The sequence below is a fragment of the Oxyura jamaicensis genome, chromosome 1 (genome assembly GCF_011077185.1).
Source record: "Oxyura jamaicensis isolate SHBP4307 breed ruddy duck chromosome 1, BPBGC_Ojam_1.0, whole genome shotgun sequence".
NCBI lineage: Eukaryota > Metazoa > Chordata > Aves > Anseriformes > Anatidae > Oxyura > Oxyura jamaicensis.
Genome location: NC_048893.1, coordinates 126359057 through 126386126, shown reverse-complemented (window position 1 = coordinate 126386126; position 27070 = coordinate 126359057). Strand labels below are relative to the sequence as shown.

The following is a 27070-nucleotide window of genomic DNA, read 5'->3' as shown; positions in this document are numbered from 1 at the left end:
AGCTGTTGTAACTGAAAGTGATGGCATGATATTCTGGACAAGGGAGAATTAAGCCTGCAGCATCTCGGTTGCATTCTATTCAAGAGGGTGGCATAACATTGTAATACTGGGAACAAAAAGACACACAGTCTGATGATGGAGGATTTCAGTGCAATACAAGTGCGCAAGAAAGGAAGGCGTTCCAGACATTCTGACTAAATGTGCATTTTTGAAATGCAGTTGCATTGCTTCCACGATCACGTGCTTTTTTGAGGTATTTCTTAGGACTGCAAAATGTCACAGGATTCAAAATAAGACTTAGAACACAAAGTCTCCAAGCTCCACTGAACTACCAGCTAAATGGGACTTCTGGCCAATTACCAGCAACAGCCAGTCTCTTGAAATTTGGGAACAGTAAAGAGATTATTTGGCAGCAACTCTGTCCACAAGAGTGGATTCCTCTCTCTCAGGCATTACTGCATAGTTCTTAGGGAACATTTTATCCAGGTCTCTCTACTTTCAACCTCACAAACCACACTAAAACCCCTTAGAAAAAGTTACAAGAAACAAAGGCGAGGAAATTTCTTGTATATTTTGTCTAAAGTGGGAAAGGAGTTCAATGTTTCTCTTATATGAAGTCTCTACAAATACTTTAGGAGACCAGAATTTCTGCTTCTGCCAGCAGAACCAGTTGGATACAGAAACATCCACAGCAAGAACTCGGTTGAAAGTAAGAACAACCCAGTCCTACACCCCCCTTCTGTCTTCTGTACTGAACCACGCAGGGGAGACATCACTGCCACACGGGAAACACTTCAAAGAGAAACAGACCTATGCACGTGATCTGGGACAGGTTTTTCCCCCAGTGGATGCAACAGCTCTCCCATCCATTTTGTACCATACCACGCGTGAAAGGTATTGACTGACGTTCCTGTGAAAGTGCTGTCAACACTCTCTGCTTCTCACTGTGTTAAAACTGCGCTTGCTCTCAGTGCAACCCTCTCTGAACAGCTAAAGGAAGGCTCTAGCATATGAAAACTGGAGTGTTGAAGTATGGACTTTTATTTAAAAAAATCAATTACAACTTGTTATTAAGAGAATTTATTTGGTCAGCATAGAAGCCCAAACAGAACAGTAGATTTCTGACAGAACCCACCACAAAACAAGAGTGAAGACAAATGCAGGACTGTAATTCATAACACTACTGTTCCCTCTCCTGTCACACACCAGTTTTTCAAATCAATCACATCAGTAACAAGTCTCCGAGATCAGGACTTTAAATTTTCAGATCTCTTTACATCTAAAGTGAAGGAGGTGGAACTGAACTGAAAATCCTGATTTGAAAAAAAACATACTAACTCCTAGTAGAAACAAAGAGATTCCCAACTACACCTTAGACTTGCTTTGGTGCAGCTGGCTGCTGCAGAGGGCACAGCAACTACCGCTGTATATTACAAATTACACGTGCTATACAAGAGACACCAGACACAAGGGGCATGAATTAAAATTAATTGCAGCTGTGACTTTCTCCATGGCAAAGGCGGTGCACGAATGTTTGTCAGAATTAAAACAGCATAATGTTCCTTTGCCCTGGCATGGTAGCAGTGCTTAATACAAACTACTGCTCTCCAGCACACAATGATACGTAGCAGCAGTGCTTCAGAGAAAGTCCTTTGAAGTGGTCAGGGTACCATTTTCTACAGGATCACCAGTACTAAGGGGTCCATCCTGCCTCTCTTGCACAGACGGGCTGCGTGCCTCAGTCTGGCAGATCAGCTTTAGTGGGGCAAGCACAACTGCACAAAAGCAGAGAGAGCAACAGAACTGGAGCCCAACAGCCTTTGCAGATGGGTGAGCACACACACCAAGGTACATTATGAATTTGCATATGTTTATGCCTTGTTCATGTAACACACAGGTGGGCACTGGAGAGCTAAACCCAAAATAAATGTAGCCCTCAGGGCTAACATGGTTTCCAGACCTCTGCAGAGCACGGACAGATGTACCCTCAGTCTATCAGGCTGCTACTATGTCTTCTTTCCACCTTCAAGCCAATTAGATGCTTTTTATTAGAATGGCAAAAGTCACTGTTGGCATTGGTTCCGAGCATGCTTTGTCCTCCTAAGGATCTCTTCTGCTAAACAGATCTCTAACAGGCAGGGCCACACCAGGTTTTCCCCCACTTTCCCCCACCCCCTTCATTTTCCTACCTAATTTTGCTTCAGAGTTGAACTCCTGCCAGACAAGTATCAGTGTATAAGAAAAACTTCCTGCTTCATTATAAGCCTCCTAAAAAGAACTGAGATGGCTGGACTACAGTAATCTGATATGTTGTGTCTTGGCCAGTGGGCTCCTGGTTCTCAAAAAAAATAAAATAAAAATCAAGGATTACCAGACAGAACACTTCGTTGTGCTGTGTTAAGCTGGATCCCAATGCTTACTATATTTAATAAGACTAGAAAGTGGGACTACTCAGATTTGTAAATGGGAACAGCTGATACTTTGTATAGTCTTTTTGTCATTGCTTTTAAGTTCTCCCAGTTCACTAAGTATAGATGTTGTTACACTTCTCACAGTATGGTAAAGACAGGCTGGAATCAAGTAAGTGAAACTCTGATTTTAGACAGGAATATTACTATCCCTTCCTTTTACTAGTCAGCAATGGCACGGAAGTAGAATGGACTGTGACCATCACTGACGGTGTAAAAGGAACATAGGGCAGAAGAACATTGTGCCCTTGCTAGCCTCTACCCTAAAGCCCATCCAAAACCAAAATCTGCAAATTATTCTTTCAGCAGCACAGCCAGAGGCACCCATCCCTACAGCTCAGTGCCAGGTCAGAGCACAATCCAGGTACTCACAGCTTGAGGGGAATAATGGGCCAGTATTTGGGCTGTTTTTTGTCACAATTTCTATCAAAGATAAGTTGCATGGCAGTCTCCATCGCTAGGATTTTGGCAGCTTCAGCACCATACAGTTTCTCCATTTCTACCATTCGTCTCTCCCCGGGTCTTTCTGTAGGCGGCTCCACAGAACGCCTCGTGCTTCTGTGCAGGTCTTGATCAGCCTCCACGTACATTTCTTGTTGCTCAGCTTCCAGCTGCTGCTGTCTCCCTAGATAAATAAACCACGAGAGATGTAAATTAGCGAGCTATCAACCAATCGCATTTTATTTAACTTTAAAAATATTACACATTCACAACTGTGGTGGGTCTAAACAGCCCAGACCCACCCCTTCTAGGGTGCAGCCAACTCCTTCAAGGGAAGAAGATCCTGGATTTGCACACTAAAAATGTAGAAAACCTCTCTGTTAGTAAAAAGTAAAAATCAGCATGACTTCACTTCCTCCCTAACATATAAATGCCCTGAAAAGAAAAAAAAAAATACAAGAGTTGGTTTCCAAATGTAATTACTTAGCAGCTGAGATAATGAAACAATGCACAGGACAATGCAACTTCAGCTGAACCACAGCCAACAGAAAATGTAATCAGTTACTACTCCTTGAAAGTGAACAAACCGATCTCTCATGGAAGTAAGTGTCAGCCCTCAAGTGTATCCAATGAAACACAGCTGTAAGCACTGTGTTTAGATAAACTACCCAACCTCAGCCATTTCTCAAGACTTGCAAAGTTGAGAACTGACAGCCTTACTGCGCCACATTTTTTAAAGAGGATTGAAACACTTCAGAGAGGTGAAACACTTGGACCAATATGTCTTCAACAATCCTCTTTGGTAAACCCCAATCTGCTTTTGCACGCCCAAATATACCTCTGCTTTGTGGGTGCTACTCTGATGGAGCAAATAATGCTGTAGGCAGTTAAAACAGCAAAGGGCACACAAGGCTCCCCTCTTATGGGGGACATTTCTACAAGATGAAGATCACCTGGCAAGCGTTGAACTCCTTTGCCTACCAATAACAAATGAGATGGTTCTCTAAATTGTGTCATGGAAACAGAACATTAGTAATGTGAGCACTCATTTATTTATTTCTCTTAAAAAAACCCACCACCACCAAAAACCAAGAGAGACAGAGTCAGCTGCTCAGGACACATCAGTCACGTGCAGGATGTGCTTCCCAGTGTTTGGTGCTACCAGCTCTTCCTCTAAGAGTGAGATTTAGCTTCTACCAAACACACGGCATCTGCAAACCCTAACCCGAGTTAAGTACCCTGACAGATCTGTGTCGAGCATCTGCAGTTTATTCTTACACTGCAAAGCACTGCATGGAGCAGCCAAGTGACTGTCTGTCAGCCTTACTAAATGAATTATCCCCCATACCTCATTCACAGAAAATAGGTACTTTCAACAGCGTGATCAGAAACTTCAATTCTGGCATCTGCTTGTCACAGAGGGATGGGGAACGCTCTTGTCCCGCCACTTCAAACAGCATCCCTGGCTTTGTGTCGGTAGGGGAAGGGCAGGAGTGCTTGAGGGGCCATCAGCAACCTACTCCTGGGGGATGTTTCGCTTTCAGTGATTCTGCTTTAAGGGCACACCCCCAAAGCGTGCTGCATTGCCAGAACATGAGGAAACATACATTAGAGGTCCACATGTGTTTTTGGAAGGGCAGGATTTATTTGGTGTCAGGCCATTTGAACCAGAAGGTCTGAATTAAAAGTGCTAACGCTGCCTGCAGCGGGCCCAGCACCAGGAGGACAACTCAGGCTGCCCAGGTCACTTGCATCCCACCGAAGCAAACTTACTGGGACACCAGGATGCCAACAATTAGGTAACACACTTAATGGATAAACTTGGTGCAACTTATGCAACTTACACTCAATATTCTTCAACAAAACCCCAGAATCTATGCTGGAAAAGTCTCCTGCTGTAGGTTACACAGCAAAACTCCGTCAAGGCAATGAAACAAACCTGTGTTTGTTGACTCTTGAGCGACAGAAGTAATTCCATTTCTACTTCTGCATTGCCCACGGAAACATGTTACTCATCCGTTCCGTAGCTGCATGCTAGAGCCAGCAGCTTCCCCGCCTGCCTGTGAACGCTCTCTGATAGCTCACTGCACACAGTAACACTGAAGAAAAATTAATTTCTCTGGAGATATGTAATGAATTCTTCTGTTTGGAAATTAAATGGGTTTCTAACAGAAGCTTTATGATGGATGAGTGGATTGAAGGTTAGCATGCAGCAATCTCCATTTGAGGCACGGAGCAGTTCATAAACCTGCAGATCCTAATGTTAACAATCAAAATAATAATATCAATTCAAATTCCACTCTCAGAATTACCTGGTGAACCTCTGATGTATGTGTTTCACTTTACATTTTACCAATGACACGTCCGGCCCTTAACTTCTCAGCCTGCCTTTTGCTGTCCCGTAGCTACTGGCAAAACAATTCCCAGAGCAACTCTGTTACATAGTCTCAGACATGAGAATGAGCTTTAGAGAATCCACCTGGGGACAGAAATCTGCTGCAGGGACACAACTTTTAATAGCAAGGCCAAACTCGAGCACAGGTATGGTAGCAACACCATCGTAGCTGCATGGAAGAAGCCGCAGTTTCAGATCTTTTATCAGTGGAAAGACGCTGCTGTGACAACTCCACCGGCAGTGATAGTGCCATTTGTTATCATGGACAACCACGGAACAAGAAGCCAAGAAGATGGGAGTGCCAACCACTGCTTTTATAAGAGCCATATTTCCAGCCAAACATGGAGAGAAGAAACACACAGCAGCAGAGACAGTTTTGTCCTGTTGTGATGCTCGCTATCTACCTTTGGTGGGACAGGGCCTCGAAATCAAACCTCTTATTTCTAGCCAGCCTGGGTTCTTTCCATTACCTCAATTTACTTTTAAAACAGTACAACCAGTGCTACAGGTGCAATTACCTTTTCATCAAAAAGATGACAAGTCCCTGACATTGGAAACAACAATAAAACAACCGTAAGCTGTTTAAAGCTGTTAATAACCTGCAATGGCAGCCGGCATTTCTTTGAAGCAAGCGCCAAACATTCGTCTATGAATTAGGTAGTAGGGCTTTTATCAGAAAAATAATTCTCAGCCCGCAGCAATGAAGTCCCCAGCTCATTTTCAAATCTGATCTCCACACTCCAAATTTGTCATTGTGCTGCCAAGCAATAAATGTGAAACAATTTCTACACAATTCCGAGCAGTTCCTCCTTCCACTTCACATAGACTAAAATAAATGTGCTTTCCTTTACAGCGTTCAGCTTCACCTACTGGCAACCCTCCCCCAGCTGTGGAACAGCACTTTGCAAATGTTCACAGGGCAGGCAAGGCAGCGGTGGTGGTGTTTGGTTACTGCACAAAGGATAAGCACCACTGGCCAGTTCCTCTAGTTCCCAAGAGTCTCCTCTCTCTTGAAGCCATTTGCAGAATTAACTTGTTCCTCCTCAGTCCATTTCAGCTGGGAAGCCATCGCTACCTGGCCAGAAACAGTTGAGACCTCTTTCCCCAAGTTGCAGTAAATCTTTTTTTTCCTTTGTCTTTGAGGAACACCGAGATCTCTGCCCACCTCATACTGTCTCCTGGGGCATCATCAGTACTTCCATGCCTTCTGAAAGGAGTTTTTTCTTCCGCCGACTTTTTCCTGCCTGCTATGGATACCGACTTTTAATTTCAGGTATTCTAGGTGAAAAGAAGTGTGAATGAACATAGACAACCACGTCCATACTCAGGGACTGCTGAAAGCGGGATAAATGGTAACTAACATCTTAGCTGTTCACTGCTTTTGTGGCTTCACATGCACACAAGCATCATCTTGCATACTTCCTCCAAAACTGTGACCTAAGCCCTTCAAGCTGTAAGCAATTTTCCCTATAGGTTCCTCAGAAACTCAGAGGTCTCGTTTCTCCTATTTTCCAAAAAGGAGAACGTCATATACTTTAAGTTTGAACTACTTTGCTCTTCTTTGTTTGTCATATCCTTTGAGAAGCTTAAGAAGTGATCAAAAAATTTCCTCTCTGGAATTCATCCTTTTCTTATTAAAAGGAGAAAGAAAAAAAAAAGAAAAAAAAATGAACCTGAAAACCAAAACCCAAGTAAATTCCCTTGCATGGAGACAAGTCTTTATAGAGGGCAGCTCTCCTCAGTTCTCTGGGGCCGTTTCCCACAGCCCACCCCGCCCCACACCAGGACAGTTTCGGCACAAGACCCAGCTCTTGCCTGCCCCGAGCATCCCACGGCCTTGCTGACTTGCAGCTTCTTGCTTAGCTAGCACGTTATTCTTCAAGGCATTATCTCACTTTCCCCGGCCTTGATCTGCTTTTTCTTTTCCGTGATTTCAGACTGACCCATACCCCCTTCACATATTTGTCTGCTTATTTCAAGCGACGAATGATTTTGTTACTGCTGCGCGCGCACTTTCTGAGCTCTCTCATCTTGTCTTAAATGCTACCTGAGCCGATCTCGAGCAGCCCACACTGAGAGTTAAACACCACCCATTTGTACTGATTAAAGCCTCCCAGTTCCCTGTCTTTGAATGCCGCTTCCCACAGGCCTATCTGCTGTTTAAATTCTGCCCACGCAGGCTTCTCAGAGCAAGATGCTGGCTTCTCCACCTCCCCCAAAAAGCTAAGTACCTTTTCCATAAACTTACACGAGTTTCCCCGAAGTGATAACATCAGACCATTTCATTATGCCTTTACTTACCAGGCATGCCATGGGGAAAACCCAAATCTTTACCTGAAGGAATTCCAACAAAATAAGGATTTAAATTTAAGGATTTGTGGAGAGGATATTCCAGGAGTTTAATTTCTACAGAGCTCTCAGAGATCTGCATTTCCAGAAAGCTGACACCGCAGTCATTACTCTTTATCGAGTGCAAAGCTTTGCAGGACAGGAGTTGCCATCAGTGGGAGCCTGAGACACGCAGATGATTGCGACTTACCCCCGCGCCTGTAAAGATAAAATATTCTGGGCTCCTGAAAACAGCAGGGTCTTGATTGCTGGAGGGTTACTTTGAAACACTGGAGCAACTTACGGAAAGTGTGAAAATGCACTGGAAGAGGAGAGCGATGATTTTATAGGAGAATGAACAGCACTGTATTAGCTGTGAGCTGGCTTAGGGAAAACAGACTTATGTTTAAACTTCTCATTAAAACATCCCGCTTGCAAAAACCATAACAAAAGGATCACACATGACACAAGGTAACTTCTCCCTTATCATTTTTAACAGGAGAAGCCTGATCTTCAAAGGGGAGACAACTAGGCTTTATCTTACAACAGCAGCCCTCTAACCGATGCAGTAAAATCAAGTAAGTGGCTTGACAATACTATTCTGGAATAAAGGTGACTTCTGGGGGGAGTAAGGCCTGCAATGATAAGCTCTCGGTCACCAGAATGACGACTGCCGTGAAACAGCCACCAAAAATGCTGAAGGCATTAAAAACCCAAGCATCTATGCTGACATTTTCCATCTGCTAGCTGAGGAGGGAACGAGTTAAAGAAATTGAGTATTTCACCACATATATCTACAAGCAATGCAATATACTCCAAAAAAAAAAAAAAAAAAAGAAAATGTTCTGTTACAGGCTTTGAAGTAAGAGCAGATGTGATTCCTTGGCAGGCTTGTGGCATGCAGAAACCATGGCTCCACGGACATTTTTCTCCTCTCAGCAACAAAACTAGCTTAGGCAGTTTCTGCTCCCCTCCTTCTCTCTTAGTTGCATACTCTAGTTCCCAAGCCCCTCAAGGATGCCGGTACAACTGCCTAAGGGGGCATGTAATGCAACCTACAAAAAAAGTTGTATTTAATCTCGGTACAGTTCAGTGTCTTTGGCACCACACACTGAACTGAAGTGGCAGCAGGAGTGAATGGGCTGGGAAGAAAAAAGACCTAACCTGGCTTTGGCACTGAGAAATGTTCACTGAAACTGAAAAACTTACCAGTAAAAGCAGGAAACAGTCTAAGGAAAGAGGGTGTACTCTCCTAGGAAGATGCAGTTGCAACAGGCTGTCAGAGCGGACAGAAAGCAGATTTCGCAAATCTGAAGTACTCAGTTTGATACCACCTCTTTTACAGTAACAGACTTTTTCTACACATTTTGAAGAGCAAAGTTCTGTAACAGAAGGCAAAATAGTCAGCAAGTCACTAGATGTTTTCTCTGAAATCCCAACGAACAGAAAGCCAGGAAGTAAGTTAGCACCAAGGTGCTCTACTTCCAGGTTTCCTACTGAGTGCTGTGCATCGCTCTTGTTAATTATCCACACCATGCCTCGGTGTAATTCATCTGGAAAAGCAGCCTAATACCTTCCTATCTGATGGTTAAGGAGAATTAATAATCTCACATCATTTGGAAATCTGTGGGGTAAGCAGCTGGCAGAAAGTTACGCAGTTAACCAGAAATTAAGGAGGCTGATTTCTGTTTCACAAATGGGATTAGAAACCACGAGGGTTGTTCTGTGGTATCCAAAACAAGCTTCCAAGCTCCTAGACAGAAACAATACAGGCCTTCACCTTTGTGTTTACCCTAGCATTGGGTCACAGCAGTTACTGTCCAGCTAAATGACCAGTAACTTGTTTTATTTTCTCCTGTCACCTTTTGCAATGAGACACTTAAGAGGGGATATTCTTATCCCAACCAGAAAATGAACTGCATCAAGGCCCATGAACATGAAGCAAGCCCAGTGGACCCTCAAGAGAGCCTGCTCTAGAAATATGAACGCTCTGTATGTAGCACATGGATATGTGCACTTCTCTGACAGCCCTACACAGGATGCAGGGCACGGAGACAGGCCCAGGGCAGGCGGTGCAGTGTATCACATCAGAGGCACCAGGGCTGTACCCGTGTGCCATCCAAGAGAATAAAAAAGCCAGGAAGTCGCTGACCACCGCGCAGAAATTAGTACAGGATCAGGCACTGGCAGCTGCCTCTAGTGAGGATCACGTACAGCAAGAAGATTAAACACAGACCAGCTGACTCTGCACTCCCATCCCCCTGAGCAGCCCCAATCTGTCGCTGATGGCAACAACGCTGACGCCAGACAAAGACACCAGCGCGAGAGTAAACACAAGGATTACTTAAGTCTATATATAACTGTATCCGTATATACACGCGCGTATGTGGCACAGCCAGAGGAGACGGAACAAAGAAATGCTCAAAATTAAAAGTGGCTTTGTTAAAAGCAAACCAGAACAACGAGGAAACATATGTTTCACCACCAGCTTTTACATGTGCCCTGAATAGAAAGTGGGCACACGCACTGGGAAGAAAGTGTTCTGTGATGTACCGAGTGCTAGACGGCTGCATAACACTGGAAGTTGGTGCTCTCACAGGAAAAAAAAATAGCCTGAGCCTTCTAAATCAAACTCACGCACTAGAGCTTTAAATTTCCTTCTTGACTCCAGCCACAGACTACTCTGCTGAATTCAAGTTTGCTTTATAACACTGCAAAGCATATCAATAGTATATGCAGGGAAATCTGCTGTGTTATCAAAAACACTGGAAACACAAAGATTTTTGAAAGCATCCTGTGACCACGTCACTGATTTTTTTAAAGAAAGCATAGGTGGGCTACAAACTGACCTTTCAGTTACCCAGCAGGTCCACAAGTCAGCGTTACTGCAGCCATGCAGAATTAGCAATCACTGATCCAGATAAAATTAATCTCAGCAAGTAAATGCATTTTTTCCATGCTGTTAGGAAAAAAAAGAAAGACACAACAAAAAGCCTACAGTGTGCTGCCTGACCAATCATTTTGTAAGAGACATCTGGAAAGAGGGTCAAACTAAAGGAATCTGCAAAGTATATACACATATAAAACAAAACTTGTAAAAGAAGGGGCTGAGGGGTAACTTTGCAAACTCACTTTTCTTCTGACCTTCTGAGTTTCTTGTTGCTACTATGGTAAAAGAATAAATTAGGACTTTAAAGCCATCACAATAGTTTAAGAGCAATACCAGGATGCATAAAAAAACAACAACAAAAAAACACACAAACTTAAGGCTTGATTCTGCTTCTTATCCTGCCTTTCACCTAGTGTTATTTCATCATTTTAGCAACTTAAATTAGATTTACTTAAATATACAAGGTTAAATTGCTATGGATGGTATTAAAACTACAACAAAAACATTAGGAAAACACTCCAGAGAAAACCTGCAGATGTGTGCCTTCTGCAGAAGGGAGATGTTTGACACTAGGAACAGAGAGTCCCTTGCTGAAGCCCACACACTGCCTCCTTCCTAAAAGGCGCCGTGGCTTTCAGGAGGTTCCCATTAACACTTGGCAAGTAGGAGCTCCGCATCTCCCCTCTGTGACTTCAGTGGGCAAACTGCACGTGAAAGAAGTGTTGAAGTGACTTGACTGAAGAGAAGATTTCACTGAGGAGAGCCATGAGACTCTCATGGCTAAGGAGAGCCTAAAGCCCAAGAGCCTGCCCTTAACAGAGGCCAGCAGCTGATGCCAAGGGCGGAACACAAAACAGGGAATGCAGCTAATGACAGATCACCAGATTTACCTACTGAGAAATGGGAAGACCAGAAAAAACAGATACTTCTCCCTGTACTCCACCAAAGCCAGCCAGATGCCCTGCTGACTGCCACCTCAACACCTCCGCAACCAGCGCATCACCTGTGATGCCACCTCATGATCTGGACTCTTCTGCAATTTCTCAGACTCCTCCTCACCATACCACTGGCCAAAAATCCCAAAGCAACGACAACTGATGAGGCTGAAGGCAAGTCTTCCACAGCCCTTCTACTCAGCACTCATCAGAAACTGCAGAGCTCCTAGAAATGAAGGTGTTCGGCAAGGTTTGTGCACAATGAGATCACAACAGTTTGGGCTTTATTTTAATCGAATAGCCATATTAAAGTCAAGGTCCAACATGCTCTCTGGGGACCTACATTCCTTGGCAAAGTTTCTGATTTCCGTGAGAGTTGATTTTTTAGAGCAACAACAACCACTTCAGCAAGTACAAGTGAAATTAAACCCAAGAGATTCTTATCCAGCTAAATGCGAATAGCAATCATCAGTACAGCACCCATGTTATTTATTTCAGTACAAATATCCAATTAAGATTTATTCTTCATTTTACATTGCTCCCATGATTTCAGCATACGGCAGAGCAGTGTTTTGACAGCTTGAGACATACGTCCTTGAAAACGTCAGGGGAAAGCTCTGATACCTGGATAAACAGGCTTATGTACTTTGGAGGCAAATAACTGTAACACGGATGAACAGCTGGATCAATCCATACTGAGCACTTTGTATGGCTGCAGCAAAACTCTTTCTGGGTGTGTTGACATACAAACCTTGCCTGTATTACAGGCCCAGATCTGAAAAAGAGACTCTGGACACAAATTCCTGGAGCAGAAGGTGATTTAGATTCCTTGGAACGGGCTTCACGGAAGACCACAGGGCAAGCTGTCAGAGGTGCTCAACCCTGCCACTAGGGAAGGTAGGGCAACAATTGTCCCTTGCACGTGGGAGCTTCGGATACCTTGTCCTTTGCATATGAATTTTTTCTTGAAGGCATAGTTGGAAAAAAAAAAAAGATTATTTTGGATACGATTCTAAATTCCATCCATTCTGAAAGTTTTGTGGATCCAGTCCCAAATGACAGGTCTGAGGTCATGATGGAAGTCTGTAAAGGCCACTGAAGTCTGAGACTGGTAGCCTAACAGCCTCCGTCTGTCTCTCTCACTTGATTTTGAGCATGCAAAGAGGTGAATTTTGAAAAGAGACAGGCAGAAGGAAGTCTCTGAACTCCAGTTTCTGTCCATGCAGCACCCACAGTCCCCTAATGACGATGAACAAGGATTTCATATGGATGTTTCTGCTGAAACTGAGGAAAAGTGATAGATGTTGAAAAGCAAATGGTGCCTCTGAAGTTTTGGCATTTACAACACCACATTAAAATTGGCAGGACTAAGTCACGTATCCCGAAGCAAATCCACCCAGGAGGTTTGCTTTGTAACATAGAGACCAAAAATGTTGAGCGCTTGGGATGTACTGCTGCCATGCTCTGCTGTAGACTCTGAGCAGATTTTGTAGATAAAGAGCATAGAAAATACACACCATGGTTACATTCATTTCCATTTTGGTCCGTGACAATGCTTTTCACGTTCACTCCAGTGCCTTACGCCCTGAAACTTTAAAAGTTCATGCTAGAGCAACAGTTCCCCAGGCAGACAGATAAAAGGCTGTGCTAGAAAATGTTTAATTCATAGCCTACACCATCACTGTCCTCTTACAGGGCTGTGTGAGCATCATGCTGATTCATTTCAGATTCAATTCAGATTCATTATCACAGAACAGACTCGGAGCTCTCGCCTAAGTAAAACCACTCAGAGATCCAGAAATGCTGCACGTGGCAGCAGAACCAGTAATCCAAGGATTTCAGGGGCAACAGAAAAGTGCATAGGCTGTGATGACAGACTGCCTGAGAGCGGTGCTTAGCACAGAGAGCCTTTTATACCACTTTTCCCTAGAGCTGTCGGCATGGTCTCACCTGCTGTATCCTTCTGAGACCACCAACTATCAAGAGTTATCAACAGCAGATCCAGCAGACAGATGGCAAGGGGCTGGGCAGCTGAGAGGAGCCACAGTCTCTGTCCTGCAGGCCTTCCTCTCCTATCCTCAGGACAATTCCAGCCACAAGGAATTTTACCGCAGTGCTGATTTACTAGAGCAGCAACAATGCCAGGCTACCAGACCCCTCATTGACTACTGAATAACTTACAGATAAAAGCTCTCTGGGAGAAGGGGAAGTTCAGATCCTGTTCTTGTGCCGTAAAGATGATGTCAGTAGGATGCCTTTTGGTCATAGGGGTGACATCTAACTTAAGTACTAAACAAAAGGTCCGGGACAAACAACTCTTCTCAGATCTTACCGTTTGTTCTTCTACCACCTAAGGCTTCCACATACTTCCTGTTGAGGTACTCGAACTCCCTTATAAACATGAATAAACTGAACCTCTCAACAAGCCACTTGAGGTAAGAAGTACCATCTCTCCTTTAATGGAAACACATTAGACAAATAAAGGGTGAGATTTTCAAACAGGTTTCCAAAGCTTAATACATATCTTCATATTAAGACAGCTACTGAAGCATTCTTCATTTCTATCAAATGCATGAGGAAATGGAGATGGTTGAGACCTCCGCCTTCCTCTTAAAACGATGTCTATGCTGCAATTACACTGAAACAAATTAGCTTCTTCTCCCATGCTGCTAGCTATAAGCCTGCTGCAACTCCAGCCCAGCAATCCGTAGCGTGCTTGGGCAGAACCAAGCCCTATACAGCCACCGGCCAACACGTGTGGGAGCGTGGACACAGTCTGCAGATCCAAGGTCCCAGGACATTTCCTTGACTGTCACATACCCTAGGAATATCTGTGTTCCCCAAATGATGCTCTCAGTGAAAAGATATTCTCGTCCCTTATTAAACAGATATAAAGCTATGCCCAGCATTACTTTTCAATATTAAAGTGGTGAAAACAGATTATTTCCTTGTTTCTGTGCTAAGAAGGCATTTTTCTGCTGTTGCCTTCCAGTACCAAATAATACAACTTCTACATTGCACGTAGCGTGTACATTTGAGATGATTCCGATGCTACAGCATAAAAGGTTTGATCGTTAAGAGCAAAGATATGGCATAAAAAAAGAGCCTTCCACATTTCTCTTTCAGTTGATGGAAGAACATGCCTCAAAAGCAACTCACAAACACCCATACATGTTGCAGAGAGCGCTCTTATTTCATAGAATTTTCTTGGAAACCTCAGCAATGCAGATGATGAAGATAGTGGTAACAGTTCGTGTGATGACCAAGCCAAGGAAGTTGAGCAGACATTTATGAGGTCACCATCCACGCTGCTGTGGCAGTCTCGGGGTAGGGGAGAAGCAGGAAAAAAAGATGCTGGTCAACAAGAGTAAGAACTAGAGCCTGACAGAGCAAAAGGCAGATGAAGAACAGGGAGAAGCATTTACCAAAAGCGAAAGCAAAAAAGCATGGTGACAAACAACCTGCATGAAAGTCTGTATTTTCCAAAGAAGTACAAAGGCTTTAAACAAAACCACAAACTTAATGGTTCTGGTATTATTCAGACAAGTTTAAAAACATGGAAAATTCCATTACTCCCTCTTCACAGGAGAAGCAGTGGCAACTGTCATCTTTCAGAGGAAAGGAAACCCAAGGGGAAAAAAAAAATATCTACAAATCGCAGATTTGAAACAAACATATTCATTCACCATTTCATTTTTTTTAAAAAAGGTTTTCCCCTGCCATGAAAATTTTAAGTTGAGACAACATTATTTTGGGAACAGCTGGAGGGTATGTGTGGGCAACACAAACAGAGGCTTTAATGGAAAAAAAAAGTCATCGCATTAACAATTGACAGACCATTATGCTGCAGTAATGAATTGACATGACAGTACTTTCCTTTGCTTTGCTTTTAAATAAAGGACACTGTCTTACTGCCTGTTGACTGCTACAGAATGGTTCCCGATGTACTTGTAATGCTGTATTTGCTCAATTAGAGCAGTCATCTTCTCTTGTATGTAAAAAGGGAACAAAGGAAAACTGCATAAAGACAAACCATGCTTCAAAGGCTAAATTTGGAAGCGCAATAAATAAAGTACATGCAATTAGACAACTTACTGAATTGTTTGGCTTGTGAATCTTCCTTTCTTGGTTTTTGTCCTTTTAGATCTTGCAAATGTAAAAAGACAATTTACTGTATTCAGTCCTTTATATTTTTAGTATCTTTAATGCTTGGAGATTTAAGTACACTATCTAGGTCTGACAGGTGCAATAACTCAGTGAAATGACTTCATGATTTTCAGCAGCCTTAGTGAAGACCTAAATGCTACTAAAAACATCCCCTAGAAGCATGGAGTACTAGGATTATCAGTTAGATGAAGAACCAGAACAGACTAGCCTGACAACAAAGCCCCCTAAAAAGTAGGTACACCATGCGATTATGATTGCATATGAAGATAACAACTGAAAAGGAAAGAAATTAAAACTGCCTGGAAGGGGCTTTAACCAAACATACAGAATATCTAGAATATGAGACAAATCTGTAGAGCATTAAGAAGTCTGAGCTCATACTGCCTCAGCAAGACTCTGCTCACAATAAATATGGGGCTTTCCAGGAACACATAACTTGATTGTGCCACATTACATAAAAGCTATGAAGATTTGATATGATTTTCAAGACAAAAAAAAAAGAGGTTGTTTGTGAATAACCATACCCATAAGTGTTAAATCATGCAGCAAGACTTAGGAGTCTGCCAGTTTCGAAGGCTTTACTGTGCAAGTTAGCCAATGACTGCAAATGCCCACTTGTGAAAACAACTGAAAAACCTGCTAAATATGCACACTCCTAAATTCTGTAACTTTGCAGTAGTTACTGAAAAATGAAATAAACCTGAAGTTAGTTCTCCTTTTTGGCTGGTCTGAAACTTTTCTTTTTGCCATTAGTGTTAAGACTTGTATTTCACCATTCAGGCATACACGACTTTCCTGCCTACACCTCAGGCCTGCTTACATCTTCTAAATGAAGTTTGCAAGATACTGTCCTCTGATGATCACTCTGTTACCTCCAGCAGTCTCTGGAAGTGAGTGTCTGACATCAACTAGGATTCATTTTAATCTATTCGATTACTTTTCTACACACTGATGAGATATGGATCATGTGTGAGAACCAGCTGCATCTAACTTGGTATATCAAAGCTCTCATCACACATACGAGAAGACTGCAGAATTTTGCAGGTCTTGCAAAACATGAGACTAGTGGCGGTCATCCTTCACAAAGCCACATCTATCTTGCACCCTTTGTACCAGTATCCCCTTCCTTACGTGCCCAACCCCCCTTTCTATTTGTCTCATTGCTCTTCTTTTCACATCTCTCACACATCAGTGAGCTGCCCATATGCATATATCAAACTTGTGCATAGCACTCATTTCAAAGGAAGAGCAAGCCAGGTGTCTGCTCTCAAGTGCACGTCAAGGTGCAGGGATCGAAGGCCATAAACTCCACCTGGAGCCCTTTATTTAAATCAGAGAAAGAGAACTTGAGACACTGCCTTCCCCTAATGCTCCCTAACAGCTGCCTTATACCCCACCTGATCATCAGGGTCACTACTGGTATTCTCCTTTGACATGCCCAGTAAAACTCTTACCTCAGCCTTACAGATGGCTCTCCCGGAGATGGACACCTACATTTCAGGCATTACTGAGCTTCACAGTGCTCAAGTTTCTCCGCAGATCTGCTCCTAAGGGCTGGGACTGCCCAAGACATACAGTTCAGGATTCGAATGAAAAGCTATCAGAGGGGAATTAAGTAACTGTGCGTTTCTCTTGTGTATTTGCATTTTCTCAATTGTCTTGAGCATCAATATGGAACTATGATGATTCTTCAGCACAGTATGAAAGATAGAACACGACAGTGTCATTATGGATTGCAGCTTAATGAATCCCTAAATTTGATTTTGTTCAGAGAAGGCATCCAAGAAAACGAACAACACTACCTCATAGAGTAATGCTGCCTTGAACGGTCTCTGTACCAACTAATTTCCATACCATGAGAGAAATGATTTCCCCCTCTGCCTGCTGCTTATGTTATTTGAGAAACTTCAACAGAATTAAAAATGCATTTTATTTTCCTTTTTCCTTCCCCCCCCACCATGCAAGAAAAAAATATTTCTGAACAAGCTCATACTGTACTTTTAATTACTCATGAAATTAGCATTTAGATAGCACCTATCACCCAAGAGTTCTGTAGTACTTTTATATTTCCATTAAATGTGTTACTTGTTTACTTTTTTCAGGCTTTGAAGAATTAGAGAGTTATTATCCTCACTTTATCATACCATAAAGAAACTTCAAATTATAAAGAAACTGAGGCATGCTGTAGGTAAAGGCCAGACCCTGCTCAACTTTGGACAATGATCTGGAATAGTGTCACTGAAGAGAACAGAGTCACACTTACTCAGAACTAGGCTACTATATGGCACAGAGCAGAAACGTCGTTATTCCAAAAGGCTCCAAGTATCTCTCTGGCAGATGAACAAAAGCAAAACCTGTACACGGAGTCACAAACCTCTTCCTGATTCACTTGCTCATCAAAAGGGACCAAATCATATTTTTAGCAAGAGCAGCCAGTGAGGGGTCAGGAAGTGATAAAATAGCTATGCCAAGGTCATACGGGATATCTGGGACAAAGAGCATGTGAGCCCAGATTCCCTAATTTCCAGGACACCACTTTAATCACTCACATACCTTTAAACATCATTACCATAAAGATAAAATAAATTCAAAGACAGTGCACTGCTGAGCATCTTCAAGTATCCTGTGCCTCACTAAAGGAATGTTGCAGCAATGGCATGGTATTCTCTGTTGTAAAGCACAATGAGAAAGGTCTGGCGTGTCACTGAGTTCCTTAGCTCACATTCCTCTGCTAACTGGAGAAATGGTGCATCATACTGATAGAAAGCAGGAAGCTAAAGCTGAGGTGTCTCAGCTCACTGGATACCCTTTGATCAAAGACCTTAGAATAACATGATTTTTTATCTCTCCCACCCAACCATTGCCTTTCTTACTCATTCTTTTTAGAACTTTTCCCTATTTTGCTGCGCAAAAAAAGGTCTATTTAACAATCACTTGGGCTATTTTCTATTTCAACATACTTTTTAAAAACAGATCATAAATTTGCCCGCAATATTTATTATGCAGTAAGCTACCAATAAGTATAATCCTTTATATTTTTAAGGGATTTCACAGTTAGGAAAAAAAAAAAAAGATGATCAATACCTCTGAGGATCAAGACCTGCAGAATATATCAAGTCTTTGGCTTATACCCCCTGCTTAACAACTTGGCTCCAGATCAAGATGCGAAATAGACACTTGTGGTACAGTACAGAATGAAGAGTACCTTAGGGATGCAGGGGGAGAAGAGAAAGGTCTTGAAATTTTACTGTTGGGTTAGCCAAAAAAAGAACAAACAAAATGGCTGCTCCGTATTATAAACGAGATTGAGGTTTACCCTAGGGTTCAGTGATGTAATGAAGCACTTCCTCTGGGTTCCCCTCTCAGATGTACAGCATGTTAACTAGATTTAACCTTAAAAATTCTGGATTTTTTCCTTCAGAATTGAATATTGTTTTCTAGACAAACATGTTATTCTCCTCTTTGCAGTGATAATGTTCTCTCACTCTTACAGAAGGAAGGAACCTTCAAACATTTTCTGAGACTTATTTCTAATGAATAGCACTTAGCTGCACCATCAGTCTTGCCTATTTCATTCAGTTTGGTTTGTTCACTTGCAGTGTCTGTTTCTGTGAATTGTTACAAAACCCAGAAACTCTGAAGCCACCCATCACTCAGTGTTACAGCCACCAAGCACCAGAAAAAACACACAACAAGCACAGACTTACGCAGTTCTTCCCGATGCCTCTCTGTCTGGGCAAAAAACTGGCGAAGTTCCTCTGTGATCTCCATGTTACTCAGGTCATACTCTATCTCCCCCTCAGACTCGGAGTCCTCCTCCATTTCAGAATCTCTGTCAGCATCCTCCCTTTCTGGGTGGGCACCTGCATACTGCTGAGCTCTGCTATGGTGATGAGCTCTGCCATGAGGCTTATAGCTGGAAAAATAGTCGTGGGTACATGGGGGGTCATTCCCATCCCAATCTGAGTAGCGGCTGCTTGGAGAAGCTGCAGAAGGAGGCCATGGTAGATGGTAAAAGGACTCCATGGCTCTCCTGTAGGCTTTCTGGTGCCTACGCATCCAGCGCATGGCTAAGTCATAGTGCTTCCAGTATCTGGCGTACACTTGCTGGAAATACCATGGCTCTTTTTCCTCCTGCTCCTCCTGCATCCACACAAGAAGGGAGACACACAGACACAAAAAAGGAAAACAAACAATAATTGAGAGAAGAGAAAGAGTAAAAGCAAGCCCTAAGTTTGCATTTTAATTATCATTTTTTTTTAATACAAAAACATATATAGCTAAAAGGACAATTAAGTATTACCACAATACTAGTGCAATACACTTCCTTGTAAGAGATTTTTTTATTTTTTTAATCATCACATCTACCAACGAAAAATCAGCAACAGTGAAGCTGTAGCATGCAGGAGATTCCCCTCCCCAAAGTGTTTGCACTGCTGTAGCGGAAGTGGATTATTCTTAGGGAAAACGCTGTGTAGGTATATTCGACATCTCCTTTCACCACTCCCATGGGTTGTAAGAACCGAATCATTCCAAGGTGTATGTATTACAACCTACACCTGATTTCCAAATCCGCAGACAGAAAACACAAGAGATTAAAATTCCTCCATATTAAACAAAGGCATTCATTTTACCCAGTAACATATTTCCTCCATCTGCCTGCCAAAATAAGTTTCTCAGAAAAGGTCAAATGGCAATTCAGCCAAGTTCATATATCCATCATGGCCTTGATCAAAAACAAGACTGCATTTAGCCAACTGCCAGCTGCCAGTAAATCTCCCTTTTGTACTCATCAGCAACCAACATATGAAAAGGGGTAACAAAGTACCACTGATAAAGCACATGGAAAAAATAGTTCTATAGAGTGAAACACATTGCAAAACACCTTCTCCTGTCTTCCAACTAATCTGAGTTTTCCTAAAAAAACACGGTTTAACTCTGTTCATATTTCATCAGCAGCTAAAAAGCCCCACAGTCCTTCTAGCCTTAAGGCCCCTTCATGCAGGCCATTTCACCTCCTTCGCCATCCAACTCTCAAAATGAGGAGATAACAGAGGGTATTAAGAGAAGACTACATAATAACCCAGCATCTAGAACAAGTAAAACAAACTGCATTCTCCCCCCAACCCCCAATCTAATCTCCATAGAAAAACTTTTTTTCTGGGCAAAACTGAATGCCTGTTAAATCAGGAGAATTTTAATTAAACCATGTTTTGGCAAACGCTCAACCTATGGCAAGATTAGCTGAGGTTTTCAGAAATGAATGTGGCATTTACAGCCCTTTATTAATGTTTTTTTTTTTTTTTCTTTTTTTTCTTTTTTAAAAAGACATACAAGAAAGAAAATTTTCTTTAAATCTGTTTTCTTGATCTATGCTGACACAATTCCATAGCCTTAAAAGAATTACTTTCTGGGAAAAAAAAAAATCCCCAACAAAACAAAAAAGAAACCCCAAACAAAACCCCAAAGAAATACTTTGCATTTAATACTAACACTACAAAGCAAGGTTAACTTCATTTATTTATATTTGTTTTCATTTTCTGGTTCTCGGGCAATAATGTAAATGCTAGAGAGTTTGGAGTAATAATTATTAGTACAAAATAAACCCCACCAAAACGACCAATAACCTGCTATGTTTCCTTCCTTCTTCCCTTTCTGTCAAAGTCAAGCTCATTACTCCATTAGAGGTTCATAAATGCTACCTTTGTAGGTCATTGGTAAGTACTTTTAAGAACAGAAGATTTCCTGCTAAGAGAGTCCATAAAGAAAAAACAATAAAACAAACTTGCATTCCTTACTAACTTCTGGTCAAAAACTGCACCCTATTTGTGAAGGGATAGAGGGTTCAGCTATCTGACTGAAAAGCCCAGACAAATGATCTTCTCGGAAAGCAGAACTTCATGGATGTGAAACTTCACAGCTCTGATTGTCCTTTTGGTCTAACAGTGCTCTGCTACAAGGCCTCTCATTTCAGAAGATTTATTCCTAAAACGAGTGGGTGCAACAGAACCATCTGCCTTCCATATGGAATTTCTTCATTCTTAATCATGCAGTGACCTAAAAGCTAGATATACAATTAAAAAATATATATACTTATTGTTCTTATTTTGCTTAAGAATGTCACACTGACTCCTCATCCTTCAGCAGCCAGATGAGAACATTCTGTTGTCCAGTGTGATACATTCACAGGTTACTTTTAGAACGCTTTATTTTTTACACCACTTAAGAAAACAAACGCAGTTTTTAAATATCGTAGATCTCTGCTTTTATCAAGCTGCATATTCTATACGTTTCCAAATATTGACAATATATTCTTTTAAAGCTCAAAAATTATCTCCAGTTCTTAAGTGTTTCTAAAAAGGCCCTTGGTGACTTTACTGAGAGCTCTGGAATCCAGCTGGCTGACTAGCTTCAGTTGTTAATTTAGGGGAAAGGAAGACAAAAAGCCAGTTCATGTAGACAGAACTGTGATGTTGATGCCTGTCCAAATACTTTTTGTGTCTTTTTTGTTGAAAGTGACCCTTAAACCCCCCCCTTTTACATTTGAATTTTAAAAATCCATCTGTTAAAAAAGAAATCACAGAAATGTCTTACAGTGGGGTGGAAAAGGGAAAGGAACACTTCAAAGTCTAACTTAGTTCTATGTCTGTGCTTTTTCAGCTGCAGAATAAATGGAAATAAGAGATTTCCTCAAGCAAACAAAAGCTATAAATCTAAGGCAAATGATCAGAGTCCTCTGTTATTTTCCTGTTACGTCTCTGGAGTCTTACCAGGAGTAGACAAATCACTCGCTGTTGTAATCTGAATTCTATTTCAAAGCAATTTAGGTACTTTCATATCTATTTTTTACATGTCTGTATTGACAGTTCAATAGAAGTGTTTATATGCATTCTGTATATAAAACAAGACTAAGCTATTATACAGACACCCATAGACTACTTACCATCTCTCGTGCAGTTTGTTCTGGTGCTCAAAGTGAACTAGAAAAGAAAATAACAGTTTTTTAATTCATAGAAGCCTGCACGGTCACAAGTACTGAATATATTTTTGTTAAACTTGAGCCTGGCCTATAGCTATTAAATATCTCTTCTCTGTTGTGGCTAGCCAAAGTCTCTTATTCATACTTTTTAATTAGCCAGTTGGAAAAAACAACATTCCTTAGAAAGCCCTCCCCAGAATATGGGAGCCTTCTACCACAACACAGCCTAAATGCTGGAACTGAATGCTTTTTTTTTTATTAAACCTTTATTTTCTAAATTAAATGCAAAACAAACAAACAAGCAAACTAAAGCTTAAATGAAACACGGTGTTCTTGCTTTTTAGCAGCATCTGCATAGGGACATCTGTAGAAACAGCAACACAAAATGCCCAAACCCATCTTAACTCTACTCAAGTACTAAATTTTCTGGTAACTTATGGTGCACTTATAATCCTTTCTTTTGCTTTCTTTCTTTTTCTTCAGACATCTGATCCTGCCTCTCATAAAGGAAACACAAGCCAATTCAGGTTGCAATCACATTTTCAAATGTGAGGAAAAAGTAAAAGGAATAGGGCCAATTGGCAGGGGAAAAAAAAGGAAAGAAAAAAGAGGGTAAAGAGAGGATGGGAAAGATCAAGGGCATGAACAAGATTTCTGTAACCACTAGGCAGGGTTTGTAATAATCATCATTTTCAATGTGATTTGCCAGCATGAATCACTGAGAAATATTCCAAATTACCTCCCTACTTGACAACTATTTTATTACATTAGCTGCTTCATCCACATTTCTCCCAGTACTGTTACTCACAAGTCAAACTTGATGTTATGTGAGTGCCTGTGAAAGGCAACAGGGATCCAGCATACTAAGCCACCACTGCCACTCCTAAGACATGGTCAAAGCCAAGACAGTGCTTACTTACAACTGTTGCAGGTTTATACCTGCATAAAATAAGGATTTTTCAAAATGCATGTGAATACAAGACATAGACCAGGTGTGCAGTCTCACGTTTAATGCTCCTGTTGAAACAGGAACATTTTGCCTCTTAAGACAAGCCATACTGAATGAGAATGAGGATGAGGATGAGCCATATTGAAAGGAAATTTAAATCATGAAGCTACCACAAAGACAAATTATTGTCCTTTGCACAGTACACACCAAGCTCAAACCCATAAACCGTTGCTCACAGTGACAAGAAACCCTACATACATGAGCAGTCCCACTGCAATCAATGGGACGACTGATACAAGAAAAGGATTGAGGCATCAGGCAACCAAAGTAAATTCATTGTATTCTTTCCTGCCTGCTTGGAAGAGGAAGAATAGAACCCAGCAATGAGATTGCTGTAAAAGACTGCAGTGACTTGTAACTCAAAACCTGCACCTACATATAAGCTTCATGGGCTTCTTTGTTCATTTCAAACACCTCATTTTCCATGCTACCTCCCTTCAAAACTTCTAGCTCCACTCTCATGACTTACATGTGTACCTTCTGTCCCTTTTCCATACACATCTGGACACTGTCAAGGTCACCATAAATGTCTTTTCCTCACACTTAACATCTGAAGCCCATGATAGTCAATTCCTCCATTTTCTACTTCAGAAAAAATAGGTACACGGTCACGGTCACTCTAATTCCTCCTATACTGCAAAAAGATTCTTTGAACTAGCTGCAGCATAAATAGAAATCAGGTTCAGAGGTTAACGTAAATACACTTTTTAAAGCAGTAAGTGGTGAAGTCTGATGCTTTATTTTTAATACACAACTTGTACATACGCTCTCAGAAGGGAAAGGTGGAAAGAGGGAAAAACCTCTAAAAACATTTGAAAAAATTTGACTCTGTTAGTTTACCAAATACAAAAAGCCTGCTTTGCCAAACACAGAAACTTCACTTATTTTCATAAATTATTTATGAAGCGTGACTAGAAATATAAAATAGAGTGTAACAGTGCTGCAAGCTGCAACCCTAAATTAAAGAATGAGTTTGTTTTCAGCTAGTCTTTGAAAACAAACTACGTAAAATATGAAATATGACAAGCAGAAAATAAATGATAGCTCTACTTCTATAATTCATACTTTTAAGAATAAAATATGAAAGCAACTGAACATATGAAACTTGTCAGCAAATGTACAGTTTAAAATGATGAAGATATGTTTGTCTATACTGATTATTAATGATGAAAAAGTTTTGTGATAAATTTTATTACTTCCTTTTCTCAGTTTTGGAATATTTCCCCACTGATAATTAAATACGGATGTATTGTCTTTAATCAAAACATGCCTGTCCTCTTCAGGCAAGTATGCATTAATGAAAGTAAATAGATCTGATCAAAGCAATGACAGCATTCAATTTGACTGGAGTTAACAGACGTTGAGAGAGTTGCATTGTGAGACTTGGTAATACAACACATACGATGGGAGCAAAGCCATCTTCTGGTGTGCTGGATATAGTGCTGCCACGTGGCTGCCATATTGGTAGCTACAGGTACAGCTCAAAAAGACCTATGAATGCAGGATTAAAGAGGTTTTGACTTTACATAGAACACTGATGAGCACAAAATTAAATTGTTCCATGGTACTGAAATAAGAATATAAGATATTATTAAAGAAAGGTGAGCTTTCAATAAATTAAACACGAAGACTTCAACAAAAACACTTAAAGCTTTCTTGAAAAAGCAAACTTTGTTTACATCAGAAATGCCAAAAACAACAGACAGCAGATCACATCCCATGCGCACTGCTGCTTACGTCTCTGTTCCTTCAGAATGTGAGAAATGTCTTCTTCAATCAGACCAGAGATGTCCCTAACTCAGTAGCTAGTTTCTGGCAACAGGTAGTAAGAGATATTCAGAAGAACATAAAATGTGCGGAGGAAGTACTTTTCCAGCTACATTTATCAATTTAGCTTGATTTCTGCAAGTAGCAGTTCAAATACTTTTTAAGCTCACACTGGTTTTGGTATTTAAAGTCAAGATGTCACTTCTCTGAACCCATGTTTCCACGAGATCCTGTGGCCGTAATTTTTATAATTTAATGTGTTAAACACCAATCTGTGCATAAAACTCACCGACTCTCCAAAACTTTCCATAACTTTCCAAAACTCTTGGAAAGTATTCAGTAAGAAAAGCAAGCCATCTAACAATACCAGTAGTGTGCATCTTCCCACAAACACCTAATTCATTTTTTATTTCCAATAGTTACTCCTAGTGCAGAATTACCACCAGGAGAGGAACTGTCTGAACAGTGTTTTGGTGCTGTGCTTCAGATTAATACTGTGTATTGCTGGTGTACGATGTTAACTTCAATACCAAAGTGCCGTATTTACAATGGTGCAAAAACGTAAGTCTGTGATTGGTAAGACAGTTGGCTGTACAAATATTTCCCTCAAGAACAGTAAAAATTCCCAACAGTTTCCACTAAATTCTTGTTTGTGAATGGCTGTAAACACAAGATCAGTCTGGCACTCAGGATTTCAATCACAGCTCGAACAGGAAAGGCAGCTGAGCTGCGAAGACCTACCTATCACTCTGATGTCTTCACACCAACGTCCTTACACCAACAATATTTCCTGCAAACAGAAGGGAAACAAACTACATGTAAGGCAAAATTATTTTCACCAGGGGCTACTCCCTTTTAACCACTACACCTGTAATTGAACCATGCTGATCAACCTTAAGGGTATATATAAGAGCCTGAGACAGCAATCTTATGCTCTCTCCCTAAAATATGGTAATTCTTCTCAGAGACCCAAGACACAAACCCTTAAGTTTTTTGGGCCAGAATAAGAGGTCAAGAGTGAAGTGCTAAAGGCTATGAAATAACCAGCAGCACCAGTTAGCTTTTGTTTCACATGACTTTGCCAGTTTAGCGGTGAACTAGGAAGAGGATGAAACCTTATAGCTTTTGAACACAAAACCCACTTCCTGCTCTCACACACGCGGGGCCCAAACTCTGATCCCAGTCTTCCAGCGCCACCCTCGCCACAAAACCCGACCGAGAGCAGCCCTTGGCCTGCCCAACACGGCGAACCAGGGAGCCGAGGGGCTGCCAGGGCACGGCGCCCACCCACCGGCCGCGCCGCCGGCCTGAGGCCGACATTTTGCAGAGGAAAGAAGGGGAAAGCCCCGGCCCCGCACGGCGATCTGGGTGCAATAAACACCCTTTGTCCGCCCCCACTAGGCCCCCAAGACCAGAAGGCAAACCTAATTCCCTCCCGACCTGCTCGTTTCCCCCCAACACCACTGCTCTCCCCCAGTCCATCCCTCCCGCGGCAGCCCCGGCACGGGGGCGAGGTTTCGGCCGCAGCAGCACCGCCGTCCCCGCACCCACCCGGGCAGCCCGGGGGTCCGGCGGCGAGGGGAGCCCAGGGAAGCCGCCTCCGGTGCCTCCTCGCTCCCTCCTGAGGCGATGGAAGCTAAGGGCGGCGCGGCGCGGCCAGCGGAGCTTCCTCCGGCGGCTTCCGCTCAGCC

General features: G+C 41.9%; 1 protein-coding gene across 2 annotated transcripts; it reads right to left on the bottom strand.

Annotated features, from left to right (window-relative positions):
- Nucleotides 1-1064: 1064 nt before the first annotated feature.
- On the bottom strand, nucleotides 1065-27070 carry GEMIN8 (gem nuclear organelle associated protein 8). 2 transcript variants are annotated; one of them, XM_035328952.1, is made up of 5 exons: nucleotides 26931-27070; nucleotides 26121-26169; nucleotides 22568-22604; nucleotides 19332-19767; nucleotides 1065-3093 (listed from the first exon to the last, which is right to left on the bottom strand). In XM_035328952.1, exons 3-5 carry the CDS (start codon nucleotides 22568-22570, stop codon nucleotides 2837-2839), a joined length of 696 nt encoding a protein of 231 aa, XP_035184843.1. In that variant the 5' UTR covers nucleotides 22571-22604; nucleotides 26121-26169; nucleotides 26931-27070; the 3' UTR covers nucleotides 1065-2836. The 2 variants fall into 2 exon arrangements, with proteins under 2 accessions (XP_035184843.1, XP_035184911.1); XM_035329020.1 differs by having other exon boundaries at nucleotides 19332-19758.